Consider the following 13196-nt stretch of genomic DNA (forward strand, 5'->3'; position numbering starts at 1 on the left):
TGCTAGGGAAGTCCCTCCTTGGGTCTGACCTGCAGCCCACTCTGACCACTACACATTCCTTCCCAAGCTCTTCACCCAGCAGCTGTTCATGGCAGCCATCAATAACTTCCTCCTGTCGTGAATAAAGTCCTGGCCAGCAGCGCTTGCCAGAGACACCGGGCTTGGTTGAGAGGAATTCCATGTTCTGTCTCTGCGATCCTGCAGCTGGAACATTCCTGGGCTGGTCCCAGGACCAGGCAGCAGCTCCCCAACCCCCATACCATTCCCCATGCCCACCAGGAGCACAGGAGAGCTCAGTGCTTCTCTGCACCCAGAAGGCCCAGCTGATGGCTTAGGGCACACTGCCGTATTCTGACCCCGTTTGTGTGCCTGTGGGGAGAAACAGCCAGAGACGTGAGGTCTGCTCGCACGGCTGCCTCTCACTGGGCAAGTCTTTCCTCCTCTGGGCCTCAGTCTTCCCAGCGGGACAACGGGATGGTCTCTAAGCCAAGTCACAAGCCACCAAAGGACTTGTTAAAAATGCAGCTTGCTAAACGAGGACTCAGTCAGGCCAGGCACTGCTGCCTCGGCACCTGGTTCCGCTGTGGTTGCTGTCTTGAACAGGAGATGGGTTCGATGGGTGAGGCAATAGAGACAGGAGCGACCTCCACATCACACAACCAGGGAGTGATGGAGTTTGGGGCTGGCCCAGACTTTTGGGCAGCGTGACAGCTGGCCCAGTGAGTTCACTGCCGGTCCGCAGTTTCCCCTCTGTAGATGGGGTTCACAGTCCCTCCCCTGCCTGTATCACCAGGATGTTGAGAGGCTCTGATAGGACTGGAGTTAAGTGCTGAGAAAGGGCTTAATGGAGCAATGAGGCTGATTTTCCTGCTAGCACTGTGAGCTCAGTGGCCTTTTTGGGGTCAGGAGGAGGAGGTCACCAAGAGGGTGAAAGCGACTCCCCTGGCCTTGGGTGCTCTGCTCCTAGGTGTACCAGGAGCCAGAACCTCCCATCTGTAGAGGCCTGGTCTCATCAGCGTGCAGCTGTGTGTTTGTGTGTGTGTGTCAGCGACTTCCCTCTCTGAGAAGGAGGGAACATTCCAGGCAGGGAACACCATGTGCAGAGGTGTTGAGGCAGGATGCTCAGGGGACAGCTGGCTTCTCATCAGAGCCCTGAATCCTTGACTTCAGAGGATGTTTTGGGGACCCAAGAGAGCCTGGGAAAGGGTCCACAGGGGGAGGAGCAGCTTTGGAAGCTTTAGCCTGTGTGTGCTGACTTTGGTGACCACTAACCATAGCTGTCCTGCAGGACTGGGGCTGGCTCAGCGCTGGTTGAGGGCTGAAGGTGGAGGCTGCGGAGGCCGGCAGATTTGGGTTCAAAGCCCAGCTCCACCACTGCACCTTCTGTTTCCTCACCTGCACATTAGTGCTTAGCTCAAATGGGGCCTGGCATACAGTAGGTGCTCAAAAAGAGCAATTTTTCTTATTCTAGACTCAGGTGCAGTCCTCCAGATGGGGTAAGCACCCACTCAGATTTCTGGGCTTGTAAATGGGCTGGACTGTTAGGGAAAAAGCTATCCCTGGCCAGAAGATCCCCTCCTCCTGTCCTTTCACCCCACATGGTGCCTGGCACATAGTAGGTCCTTTGGCTGGTCTGGAATCTCCAAGCAGAAAGAAACCATGACTGTCCTGTGCCCTGCTGTCTCCTCAGACCTGGAACAGAGCCAGGTACATAGCAGGTGTCAGTAAATGCTTGAGAATGAAGAATGAACGAACCAAGCTGAATGAACAAGCATCAGGTCTCCCCCAGGTCCCACCTGGGGGAGGAGAGCTTCTGGGCTGCCCCCGTCATCTCATCCCTCCTGACTAATCTGGAGAGATTAACCCGAGGAGAAAGCAGGTCACGGCCACTGACCCAGGACTCAAGCCAGTGTCCGGCTAGCGTGACCGGGAGTGCTCAGGGTGTGGGGGCCACGCCGAGGGGCCCTCTTCACGCCAAGATGGCCTTCCTGTCCCCCACCCTGGACACGCTCCTCACAGCGGTGTTCAGCCTTCTCCTCCTGGCGCTGGCGCTGGGCCTGCTCTGCTTTTTCACCTGCCGCTTGGCCAGGCCGCTCAGGTAGGAGAACCCACCCTGGCCCGACGCCCTCCCCTGCCAGATGTCCTGCCTAAGCATGTTTGTTTGGCTCCCATTTATTCTTGTGAAATGGAGCCAGGAGGAATACTAGTCTCCCTCAGTTTTTGTGGTGAGGAAACCGAGGACCAGAGTGACTGAGCCCTGGATTCAGCCTGGGCCCGAATAGCACTGGGTCGTAGGCCAGCCAGACCCACTGCTCCATTTCCTAGCTGTAAAGGGGCCTATTAACACTTGTGAGAGCGTGGGTATGAACAGCACAGGCAGTGCGTCAGGAGAACCTAAGAAATGGCAGTGCCCGGGGTGTCCTCTTCTGTCGTTTGCCCCGGATCTCGTGAGAGCCTGCCCAAGGTGACCTGTGCCCTCTGTCCCACGTTGCTGAGTCAGTCCTCAGGGCAGAGGCCTGGCCCCTCTGCCTGCCTCTGACCTGCCAAGGAGTTGCTTCTCCCGGGGGCTCCGGCCAGGGCTTCCACTCACTTGACATAAATAATCAGGGCACGTAGCCGGGTGCCTGACAGAAAAGGTCCGGCTGGGAGGCGGGGGTGGGAGTGGGGCTGGCACACACGCAGAGGCCCCATTCCAGGCTGGCAGAGCACTGGCAGAGGGTGGTGGGCGGCCAGGGCCCCAGACTGGGCCCCGCAGAGGGCATCTCCCAGAGCTGCCAGAGAGCAGCCCATGAGCCAGCGTGGGGGAGGGCCCCGGAGGCAGAGCCAGCAGGGAGGTACTGGCTTCTGAAAGGTTTCCCAGATCCTCCCTCCTCTCTGTCCTGGGTTGAGACTACGGCAGAAGGCACCTGTCTCCAGGCCAAGCCCATCTCGATGCATGTCCCTGGCCAAGGTTCGTGCATCCCAGCCTGAACCACTGGTGCTTGCAGAGCTGCTGCTGCTGCAGGCACAGGGCTGGGGCACAAGCTGGGTAGGATGGGCCAAACTCTGCTTCAGGCCAGCAGGGAAGAGAGACAAGCAATGACCATAAGAATACTTGTTCAGGGGCCCCATCTCATCAACAAAGGTACCTGCATAATGAACATTTGTATATCTGACCCTAAATTGTATCCCACATATTTAAAAAAAATGCTCCTGTAGGGCGGGACCTCATTGTGTGACCCAGGCTGGTCTCCAACTCCTAGCTTCAAGCAATCCTCTCTCTTCGACCTCCCAAAGTGCTTGGATTATAGGCGTGAACCACTGTGTTCAGTTACTCTTTACTTTTATTTTTCCTTATTTACTCATCTGTCTTGGATCCTAGGTGCAGAGAGAGTGGAATAAGTTATTTCTCAGTGTTTGATATGCTGTTGTGAGCTCTCAGTTCTGGTTTTATTTCTTAATTTTCTCCTTCGTCCCTGTTCCCTGTCCCCCCCCCCCCATTCCCGTGGTTCCCCAGAAGTCCCCATGCTAATGTATCTAATGTGTCCCTTTTACTTTTGAGTTGGGGTCTCACTCTGGCATCCAGACTGGAGTGCAGTGACACAATCATGGCTCATTGCAGCCTCGACCTCCTGGGCTCAGGTGATCCTCCCACCTCAGCCTCTCGAGCAGCTGGGACTATAGGTGTGCATCACTATGCCTGGCTAATTTTTTTGTAGAGACGAGGTCTCACTAGGTTGCCTAGGCTGGTCTCAAACTCCTGGGCTCAAATGATCCTCCTGCCTCAGTTTCCCAAAGTGCTGGGATTACAGGCATGAGCCATCCTTGAATTTGTATATGTCCTTATACATTTCTCTGTGTCGTCTATGGGTGTGGTTTGCGTTTACATACAGGAACTACATTTTATTCTTTGTTTCTCAATTCTGTGTGTTTGGGTTCTATCCATGCTGCTGTTTTGGCTTCCAGTTTTGATATCACTGCTACATAGATACTGCCTCCATATCCTTGACTAATTCATTTCCCTAGTTATGGACAGAGAGGTTGCCTCCAGCTCCTTGAAATCAGAAGTCAGTGCTAAAGGGAATTTGCCAAAAGTTTATACATAAGCATGGTGATTGCTGTAGGCTCTTGGCATCAAGCCTTTATCATGTTGAAGAAATTCTTTCCAATACCTGGCTTTCTGAGGGCTTTTGCCGCAGATTCCCTGTGGAATATGGGGCTGTGTCCCCATTCCCTCTCCCTGGATGACCTTGTCAAGTTTAATCATGGTGTTAACCACCAACTACGTGCCCACAGGTTCCCAAATTTATACCTCTCGCCAAGGTCTCTCTCCCAAATGCCAGACTCTTCTGTCCAGCTGCCTCCTTGAAGTCTCTACTTCTAAAAGACATCTCAAACTCAACACATCCTAAACCAAGTTCCCAATTTTCCCCACAAAATCAACTGTACCTAACACCTCAAAACATCATCCCAAATGCCAAAAGGCTGAATGCTTTCTTCTTAAGATCAGGAATAAGGCAAGGGTATGCACTCTTGCCGCTCCTGTGCTGGAAGTCCTAGCTAGTACAATAAGGCAAGAAAAAGAAATAAAGGCCACATCAGTTGAAAATGAAGAACTGAAACTGTCCCTCTTTGGTTTTTTGTTGTTGTTGTTTTGAGTTGGAGTCTCACTCTGTCACCCAGACTGGAGTGCAGTGGCTGCAGAGCCTCGACCTGCTGGGCTCGGGCGATCCTTCCGCCTCAGCCTTCCGAGTAGCCGGAAGTACAGGCACCCGCTACCACACCCGGCTGATTTTTGATTTATTGTAGAGATGAGGTCATGCCAAGTTGGCCAGGCAGGTCTCGAACCCGTGGGCTCAGGCAATCCACTCACCTCAGCCTCCCAAACACGCAGGATTACCGGCTGAGCCACTGAGCCTGGCTTAAATGTCCCTCTTTGTAGATCGCATGACTGTCTACATAGCAAATGCCAAAGGAGCCAGCTAAATCATACAAGTCAACAGTCTTCTTTACACTCGGAATGAACCATGTCAGAAGCAATGCCAATCACGGTAGCTCCCCAAAAGTGAAATATGTAGGCATAAATCTGACAAACATGTCCAGGATTACATGTTGAAGACTACAGAGTGCTGATAAAATCGAAGGACCAGGTGAACGGAGAGACAGCTTCTCAGAAGACTCACCTTGTGGAGACATGAACCATCCACACTGATCTGTGGATTTACCGCCATACCAAGCAAAACCGTGGTAGTGGCAGGCAAACCAGGGTTGCCAGGTGCAGGAATGGGAGGACTGCATGACTACCAAGAGAACCCTGGGAGTGACTGCTCTGGGTCACACAACTTTATTCCTGGGTCAGACTTTAGAAGCTTCCTTTTACATTTGGGGAGACAGAAGCCTCTGCCCCCGGGGGTCACCAGTGGTTACCTCATTGCTGATTCTGGAATCAGGACTCCTGTGGTCAGGGTTCTCCTCAGCCCACTACTTGTTAATCATCTGGGGCAAGTCACTCTTCCTTCCAGAGCCTTGGTTTTCTCACCCGTAACAAGAGGTCATACATCCCTCTCTGTTCACTGCATGGTTTATTAGTGAGACATCACAGTGAAAATCTTTATAAACTGCGAAGTACAGTCTCAGGCCTGTTTTCATGCTGTCTTGTGCCCTTTATACAAGTTCCCAGAGAGTAGTTTTTGATTGAAATGTATCACACGTAGAGAAAAGCGTCCATATCACAAACCAACAGCTTTTTTGGGCTTTTTCTCTCTCTCTCTCTCTTTTTTTCTGAGTTGGAATCTCATTCTGTCACCCAGGTTGGAGTGCAGTGGCACGCTCACAGTCACTGCAGGCTTGACCTGCTGGGCTCAGGGGATCCTTCTGCCTCAATCTTCCAAGTAGCTGGAACTATAGATGCACACCACCACACCCTGCTGAGTTTTTGATTTATCATAGAGACAAGGTCTTGCCAAGTTGCGCAGGCTGGTCTCAAACCCGTGGGCTCAGACAGTTCTCTCACCTCTGCCTCCCAAAGTGCTGGGGTTACAGGTGTGAGCCACCATGCCTGGCCAGCTTGTTGGATTTTCAGTGTGAACCTGCCATGGAACCAGCACCCAGATCTGGAAACAGAATGGCACCAGCACCTCAAAAGCCCCTCCAGCCTTTTGGCAGAGGCTGTGTTCTGTCCTCTGACACCCTGCGTTCGTTTTTATCGTATCATTGGAATCACTAGGAGTGTCTTGGGTCTAGCTACCTTCCCTCACCCTCACCTTGTGGGATTCACCCATGTTGTTGCACAGATTTGTAGGTCATCTGTTCTCGTTGCTGTGGAGGTATCTATGTTGTGAACACACACAGTGGGTTTATCCTGCCTGCTGTGGAAAGAGTTTTGAGGTCTTTCTGTCCAGGGCTGTTATGTAGGATCTCTTGGAGGTGAGTCATTGGGCACATGTACGATGCTCAACTTTGATGGATGCTGCCAGTGTCCCCAAGCGTCACATCCTCAGCAGCGCTTGGACTTTCGTGCACTCACAGAGGAAAGGATGGGGGGCGGTTCTCCCCTCCCCCGCCTCCTGCCTTAGGGCACTGGCTTCCAACTGATGTAAATACTGACTGTGCCAAGCACCAGGAGTACAGAGGCAAACAAGGCAAAGTCCCTGCTCTTAGACGCTCCCGGTGTGACAGCTGAGAGGGACTGGGGAAGAATTATGGCTTTCAAAACAGGGAGGTGCACGTGATGGTTGAAGTGGTAGTGTATTGGAATGCGTGATCACCCGGAGACTTCCTGAAAGAGGTGACTTCAGTTTTTAAATAATATGTAATGTATTAATATTTTACATATATTTAATAACACTTCTCTGATTTTCAGATTTGCTATAGGAATGTTTAGAAACTGGCCGAGTGCTGTTGCACATGCCTGTAATCCCAGCACTTTGGGAGGCCAAGGCGGGAGGATTGCTTAAGTTCAGGAATTAAAGGCCAGCCTGGGCAACATAGCAAGACCTTGTCCCTACCAAAAAGCAAAAAAAATAGTTGGGTGTGGTGGTGTGTGCCTGTAGTCCCAGCTACTTGGGAGACTGAAGCAGAAGGATTGCCTGAGCCCAGGAGGCAGAGCTGTGATTATGCCACTGCCCTCCAGCCTAGATGACAATGAAACCCCGACTCATTGTATTTTTTTCAGTTCCCTCTCCCCCTGCCCTCCACCTGAGGGCTTACCACTGGCACTGGAGTGCAGCTTGTACATTTTATTTTATTTTATTTATTTATTTTTAGTTGAAGTCTCACTCCGGCACCCATGGCATGCTCATGGCCACCCCAGCATCGACCTGTTGAACCCTGGCGATTCTTCTGCCTCAGCCTTCCAAGTAGCTGGAATTACAGTTGCATGCTACCATGCCTGGCTAATTTTTGGTTTATTGTAGAGATGAGGTCTCGCCAAGTTGCCCAGGCTGGTCTTGAACCCACAGGCTCAGGCAGTCCTCCCACCTCCACCTCTCAAAGTGTTGGGATTACAGGCATGAGCCACTGCACTTGGATGATTCAACCTTTAAAATGTACAAGCTGGGCCAGGCTCAGTGTGGTTCTAGCTACTTGGAAAGCTGAGAAAGAAGGATCACCTGAGTCCAGCAGGTGTAGGCTGTGGTGGCCATGAGCATGCCACTGCACTTCAGCCTGGGTGACAGAGTGAGACTCCTACTCAAAAAAATAAATGAAAAGGTTGACTCAAGAGCACTTTTTCTGGTGGCAGCGGTTTTTTTTTTCCCCCCTTCTTATTTATTCATTCAAGCAAACAAAATTTTTTTAGAGACTCAGTCTCACTATCTTGCCCAGGCCAGTTTCCAACTCCTGGCCTCAAGTGATCCTCCCACCTCAGCCTCTCAAGTAGCTAGAATTTTTTTTTTTTTTTGAGTTGGATCACTCCATCGCCCAGGCTGGAATGCAGTGGCATGCTCATGACCACCCCAGCGTCCACCTGCTGGGCTCAGGCGATCCTTCTGCTTCATTCTTCCAAGTAGCTGGAACTACAGGCACGGGCTACCATGCCTGGCTAATTATTTTTATTTATTGTAGACACGAGGTCTCACCAGGTTGCTCAGGTTGTTCTTGAACCTGTGGGTTCAGGCAATCCCTTCACCTCGACCTCCCAAAATCCTGGGATTACAGACTTGAGTCAGCTAGAATTACAAGGGTGAATCAGTATGCCTGGTGTTTTTTTTTTTTTAATTAAAAATAAGTTTAGTTTTGTTATTACCACATAATAATTGTACTGGAGCGATTTCTTATCTGCCGCATACTTTTTTAGTGGTAGCATGTGTAATACTGTCATTTCCCACAAGTGAAATGATCATTTTTATCCTGGTTTTGGTGGAAGTGATAACATTACTTCCCAATGAACTCTTTCCATCTAAAATTCTTCGTCTTCTTGTAACACTCATACATGTCAGGATTGGTACATTTCTCAGCTGCCAATGAGGTGTAGTCCCTTTTGATCCTAACAGGATGACCACAGTCTAAAAACATTCTTATGACATCAATACAAGCTTATTTTAGGCAACTTGGAAAATTCAAAGACAAAAAGAAAAGGAAATAATCATTCGCGTTCCAAAGAAAACCACAGTGTTGTGGTGTGTTTCCAGTCTTTTTTTTTTTTTAACATAACATTTAAATATATATATGGATAATACTGTATCTCAACACAAAAGAAAATTTAGGAAACACAGAAAAGACAATGTGGAAAAAAAAAAATCAGAGTCAGCTGTGATGCCACCACCCAGAAATGGCTACCCATACCAGCCAGTCTCTTCCCTTATGTGACACTTACTTTTTTTTATATCACTTGCCATAAAGGACAAGCCCTAGAAGAGAATGCAGCAAATGCAGGTGTCCTGTAAGAAAGGGTGGGCTCTTTGTTTTGTCCCTGATGTGCTTGGGACAGAGGTAATTAAAAGGCTGGAGATGAGTATTCTTGAATAGGGCTTCTCAAGGTGTGGTCCATGAAGCAGAAACTTGGGCCTTTCCTGAGAGCTTACTAGAAATATAATCAGGCCTGGTGCAGTGGCTCAAGCCTGTAATCCCAGCCCTTTGGGAGGTCGAGGCGAGAGGATTGCCTGAACTCAGGGGTTTGAGACCAGCCTGGGCAACTTGGTGAGACCTTGTCTCTACAATAAATCAAAAAATAAGCCAGGCAGCATGCACCTGTAGTTCCAGCTACTTGGAAGGCTGAGGCGGGAGGATTGCCTGAGTCCAACAGGTCGAGGCTGTGGTTGCTGTGAGTATGTCAGTGCCCTCCCACCTGGGCGACAGGAGACTCCAACTCAAAAAAGAAAAAAAAGAAAAAATATATATATAATCAACAGAGATGCTGGGGGTGAACCCGGGACTGTGTTTTAACAAGTCTTCCAGGAGATTCTGATGCAAGCGACAGTTTGAGAAGTACCACCCAAAAAGATTGACTGCTGGGAGGTGGTGAGCATCAGATGGATGGGAAGTGGGAGTTCACTTGAGACATGAAATGGAGTTACTTGATAGCACAGAGCTCACTGATACTTACAAGTGTTTGTGTGATTCACTTTCCTAAGAGGAACCACCTGGGTTTGGCATGCCTAGCCTGGAAGAGATGCTTAACAAATACTTGTTGAATAAATCAGGGAATAAATAAGCAAATGAAAAATGATCTCTGGAACTGTGCCTCACATGTCTTGTCTTCTCTTTTTTTAATTTCTAGGGTCGGAACATCAGTTAAAATCTGACCACTACCAGCCCACACCCTCCCTACCACGTCCACAGAATCTCCAGGCTCCAAAGAGGAAGTGGGTCTTGGGTGCACCATGATCTCACCATTCTTAGTACTGGTCATCGGCACCTGCCTTACCCACTGCTTAGTGCCAGGTAGGATTGGGGCACAGATGGAGGGAGGAGACCTTGTGCAGGGTGGGGTAGGATGAGGGCAGTGTCTGTATTCAAGGTCACGGAACTGTCCAAAGTATCAAAGAGCTAAAAACACATTGTTTGAAGCAGGAAGTCTCAGCTCTGCTACTGTATATGTTGGTTGGATAGGTCACTCTTTTCCCTTTCTGTTATCCTATTCTTTGATTGGAGTTTCTTTTTTTTTTTGGGTTAGAGTTTCACTCTGTCACCCAGACTGGAGTGCAGTAGCCGCTCCCGGCCACCGCAGCCTCGACCTGCTGGGCTCCGGCGATCCTTCCACCTCAGCCTTCTGAGTAGCCGGAATTACAGGCATGCGCTACCATGCCCGGCTGATTTTTTGATTTACTGTAGAGATGAGGTCTCGCTGCCCAGGCGGGTCTCAAACCCACGGGCTCCGGCAATCCACTCACCTCAGCCTCCCAAAGGTGCGGGATTATAGGCTGAGCCACTGAGCCCGGCTATGATTGGAGTTTCTATTTTCTCTCTTCTATCTCTAGTAGTCTGACATATAACTAATTCCATAGACTCTTCTGGTTCTTGGTACACTAAGTTTCCTGTTGGTTTTAACTGCTTACTCTCCCTCATGGTAGCATGTTTTCTGTTTTTTGTTTTTTTTTTTTTGAGTTGGAGTCTCATTCTGTCGCCCAGGCTGGAGTACAGTGGCACACCCACGGCCACTGCAGCCTCTATCTACTGTGCTCAGGTGATGCTTCCGCCTCAGCCTTCCAAGTAGCTGAAACTACAGGCCTACACCACCACACCCAGCTAAATTTTTGATTTATTGTAGAGATGAGGTCTTGCCAAGTTGCCCAGACTGGTCTCGAACCTGTGCGCTCAGGCAATCCTCTCACCTGTCTCCCAAAGTGCTGGGATTATAGGCATGAGCCCATGGCCATGGTAGCACATTTTCTTGTCTTTGTAGTGCTTGCTAGGGAACTCATCTTCGACAGGGTTTTTGTTTTATTCTTCTGCTGGAGACTCCTGTGGAAGTGTCTCTGCAGTGTGGTATGGTGTTTGATTCTTTCAGCACCCTAGGGCTTCTAATTCTACACCAGTTTTAGTTTGTTTTTTTTTTTCCCTTCAGTTGGAGTCTCATTCTGTCGCCCACTCTGCTGTTATTTATTGTAGAGATGAGGTCTCACCAAATTGCCCAGGCTGGTCTCGAGCCTGCAAGTTCAGGCAATCACTCACCTTGGCCTCCCAAAGTGCTGGGATTATAGGCTGAGCCACCCAGCCTGGCCTAGACCAGTTTTTATGTTAACTTCTCAAGACTGCAATTTAAGAACAAAGTCTTGAAACGTTGCAATTCGGTTTTTTATCTGTTTCATTTTAGCCATCCTGATGGGTATGTAGTGGTATTACATTGAGTTTTCTTTTTAATTAGGTATAACTTACAGTGAGGACATGAATCTTGAATGTATAGTGTGATGCATTTTTACATGTGTTTATACCCACCACCCAGATCAAGACAGAACATTTCTGCTCATGGTGTCAGTAGGCTTTCCTGTGCCCTTCCCAGCCAACTTCCTCCCAAAGCCAAAGGAAATGACCAGGGTTACTCCTGCCACCAGAGACTCGTTTTGCTTGTTTTGAACTTTGTATCAATGGAATCTTACAGTGTGTATGGATAAGTACCCTTTCCACATAGCATTACGTCGTGAGCATTTGCGTGTGTCTTTTTTTTTTTTTTTTTTTTTTGAGTTGGAGTCTCACTCTGTTGCCCAGACTGGAGTGCAGTGGCCGCTCCCGGCCACTGCAGCCTCGACTTGCTGGACTCTGGTGATCCTTCCGCCTCAGACTTCCGTAGCTGGAATTGCAGGCATATGCTACCATGCCCGGCTGATTTTTTATTTATTGTAGAGATGAGGTCTCACTAAGTTGCCCAGGCAGGTCTCGAACCCGCGGGCTCAGGCAATCCACTCACCTCAGCCTCCCAAAGCGCGAGATTAGAGGCTGAGCCATCGAGCCCGGCTGTGTGTGTCTTTTAATAGTCTCCCAAAGCAATGACTTCCTGGTGTTCCGTTGTCCAGAGCTATCACTGCTCAAACCAGCCTTTCAACCTTTCTCGGGGATAGGCCCTAGGTGGCTCCGGTGAAAAAGACAAGGCTCTGCCTCGCTGGACTCCAGACTAGAGGTGGCAAGCCCAGGAGGACCAGGCGAGCTGGCGGCAGAGTGCGAATTGGGAAGAGCAGTGGGTGCTAAGTGGATGGACATCAGCCTAGCCCTGGGACCTGCCACGCCAAAGAGGTTCCATGACCAACACACCATGGTGTGTTTTGAGGCAGACGGGAAGGAGGTTGGAACCAGCCTGGGCCCGGGCAATGTCTCAGCAAAAATCGACCCAGGCTACCTGCCCAGGCTTATGTCATCCTTGCATGGCCTGTGGATGGTTCTTGGTCCCCACAGAAAGTTTGATGATATGAAATATGCTGTAGAAACTCAACTCCTGGGAAACTCAACTCTGGGCAGAAACTCTGGTGAGGGCAACTTGCCTGAAGTCACCCTGCTGGGTAAGAGCCAAGGCGCTCCCGAGTCCCAGCTGGACTCTGCCTGGGAGGGCTGAAGTGGCTGCCCTCAAGGGGGCTGGGGCTGCTGGTGAGGGCGGTGGGCCGAGGGATCCGGGTGAGGGTGATGGAAGGACATAAGAGAAATCCCCAGGGAAGACCGTGGGATACGCTTGGGTCCGAGACATGAGGGCCACTGGGACATGAGGGATTCCAGTCCCCCCTCTGCAGTTATAATCTTGACTTTTTCATTTCCTAATGTGGATGGAGGAAGTCATGGAACCACCCACTAGGGCTGTTGGGAGGATCGGAGGAGATGCCACAGGAGGGGGTAGTTGGCACCTTGCCCAGGACTTCACGTGTGTGAGAAAGGGAGAACTCTTCCACCCACAGTTGTCCGGACTGGGTCAGAGTCGGGCCAGAACCCACGGATGTGTCCTCAGCCCACACACATGCCACATGGCCTTGGGCAAGACCGCCCTCCCCTCCTGACCTCAGCCTCCCTGTCTATGCAGCAGGAGGCTGTCCAAGAGGAAGTTGCCGAGGAGCTCCTGTCTTCAGACCTCTGTGTTCTCATGGGCAGGTTGATAGAGCTCAGGGATGTGAGCGCCCTGCAGATGGTGGGAGAATCCTGGGCCTCTGCTTGGGAGAAAAATGCATCCCAGCCCTGGAGATGGGATTGTGGGAAGATGGGGGGCAACTTTGGACCCTCTCCTGTGGGTCAGGTGTGCCACTCACCTTATTCAGTTTAGTCCTTAGAAGCACCTTGGTTTTTTTTTTTTTTTTTTTTTG

General features: G+C 50.3%; 1 protein-coding gene across 2 annotated transcripts in view; it reads left to right on the forward strand.

Annotated features, from left to right (window-relative positions):
- Positions 1-9695: 9695 nt before the first annotated feature.
- The window catches only part of ALPL (alkaline phosphatase, liver/bone/kidney), a 22039-nt gene continuing 18538 nt past the window's right edge, over positions 9696-13196 (forward strand). For both annotated transcript variants that reach the window (XM_008062722.1, XM_008062723.2), the window contains exon 1: positions 9696-9861. In XM_008062722.1, the coding sequence (XP_008060913.1) occupies positions 9801-9861 (61 nt within the window). In that variant the 5' untranslated portion in view covers positions 9696-9800. The remainder of the gene's footprint in view (positions 9862-13196) is intronic.

Source organism: Carlito syrichta, unplaced genomic scaffold (genome assembly GCF_000164805.1).
Source record: "Carlito syrichta isolate Samal-C Ts95f unplaced genomic scaffold, Tarsius_syrichta-2.0.1 Scaffold305805, whole genome shotgun sequence".
In the NCBI taxonomy this organism is placed as follows: domain Eukaryota; kingdom Metazoa; phylum Chordata; class Mammalia; order Primates; family Tarsiidae; genus Carlito; species Carlito syrichta.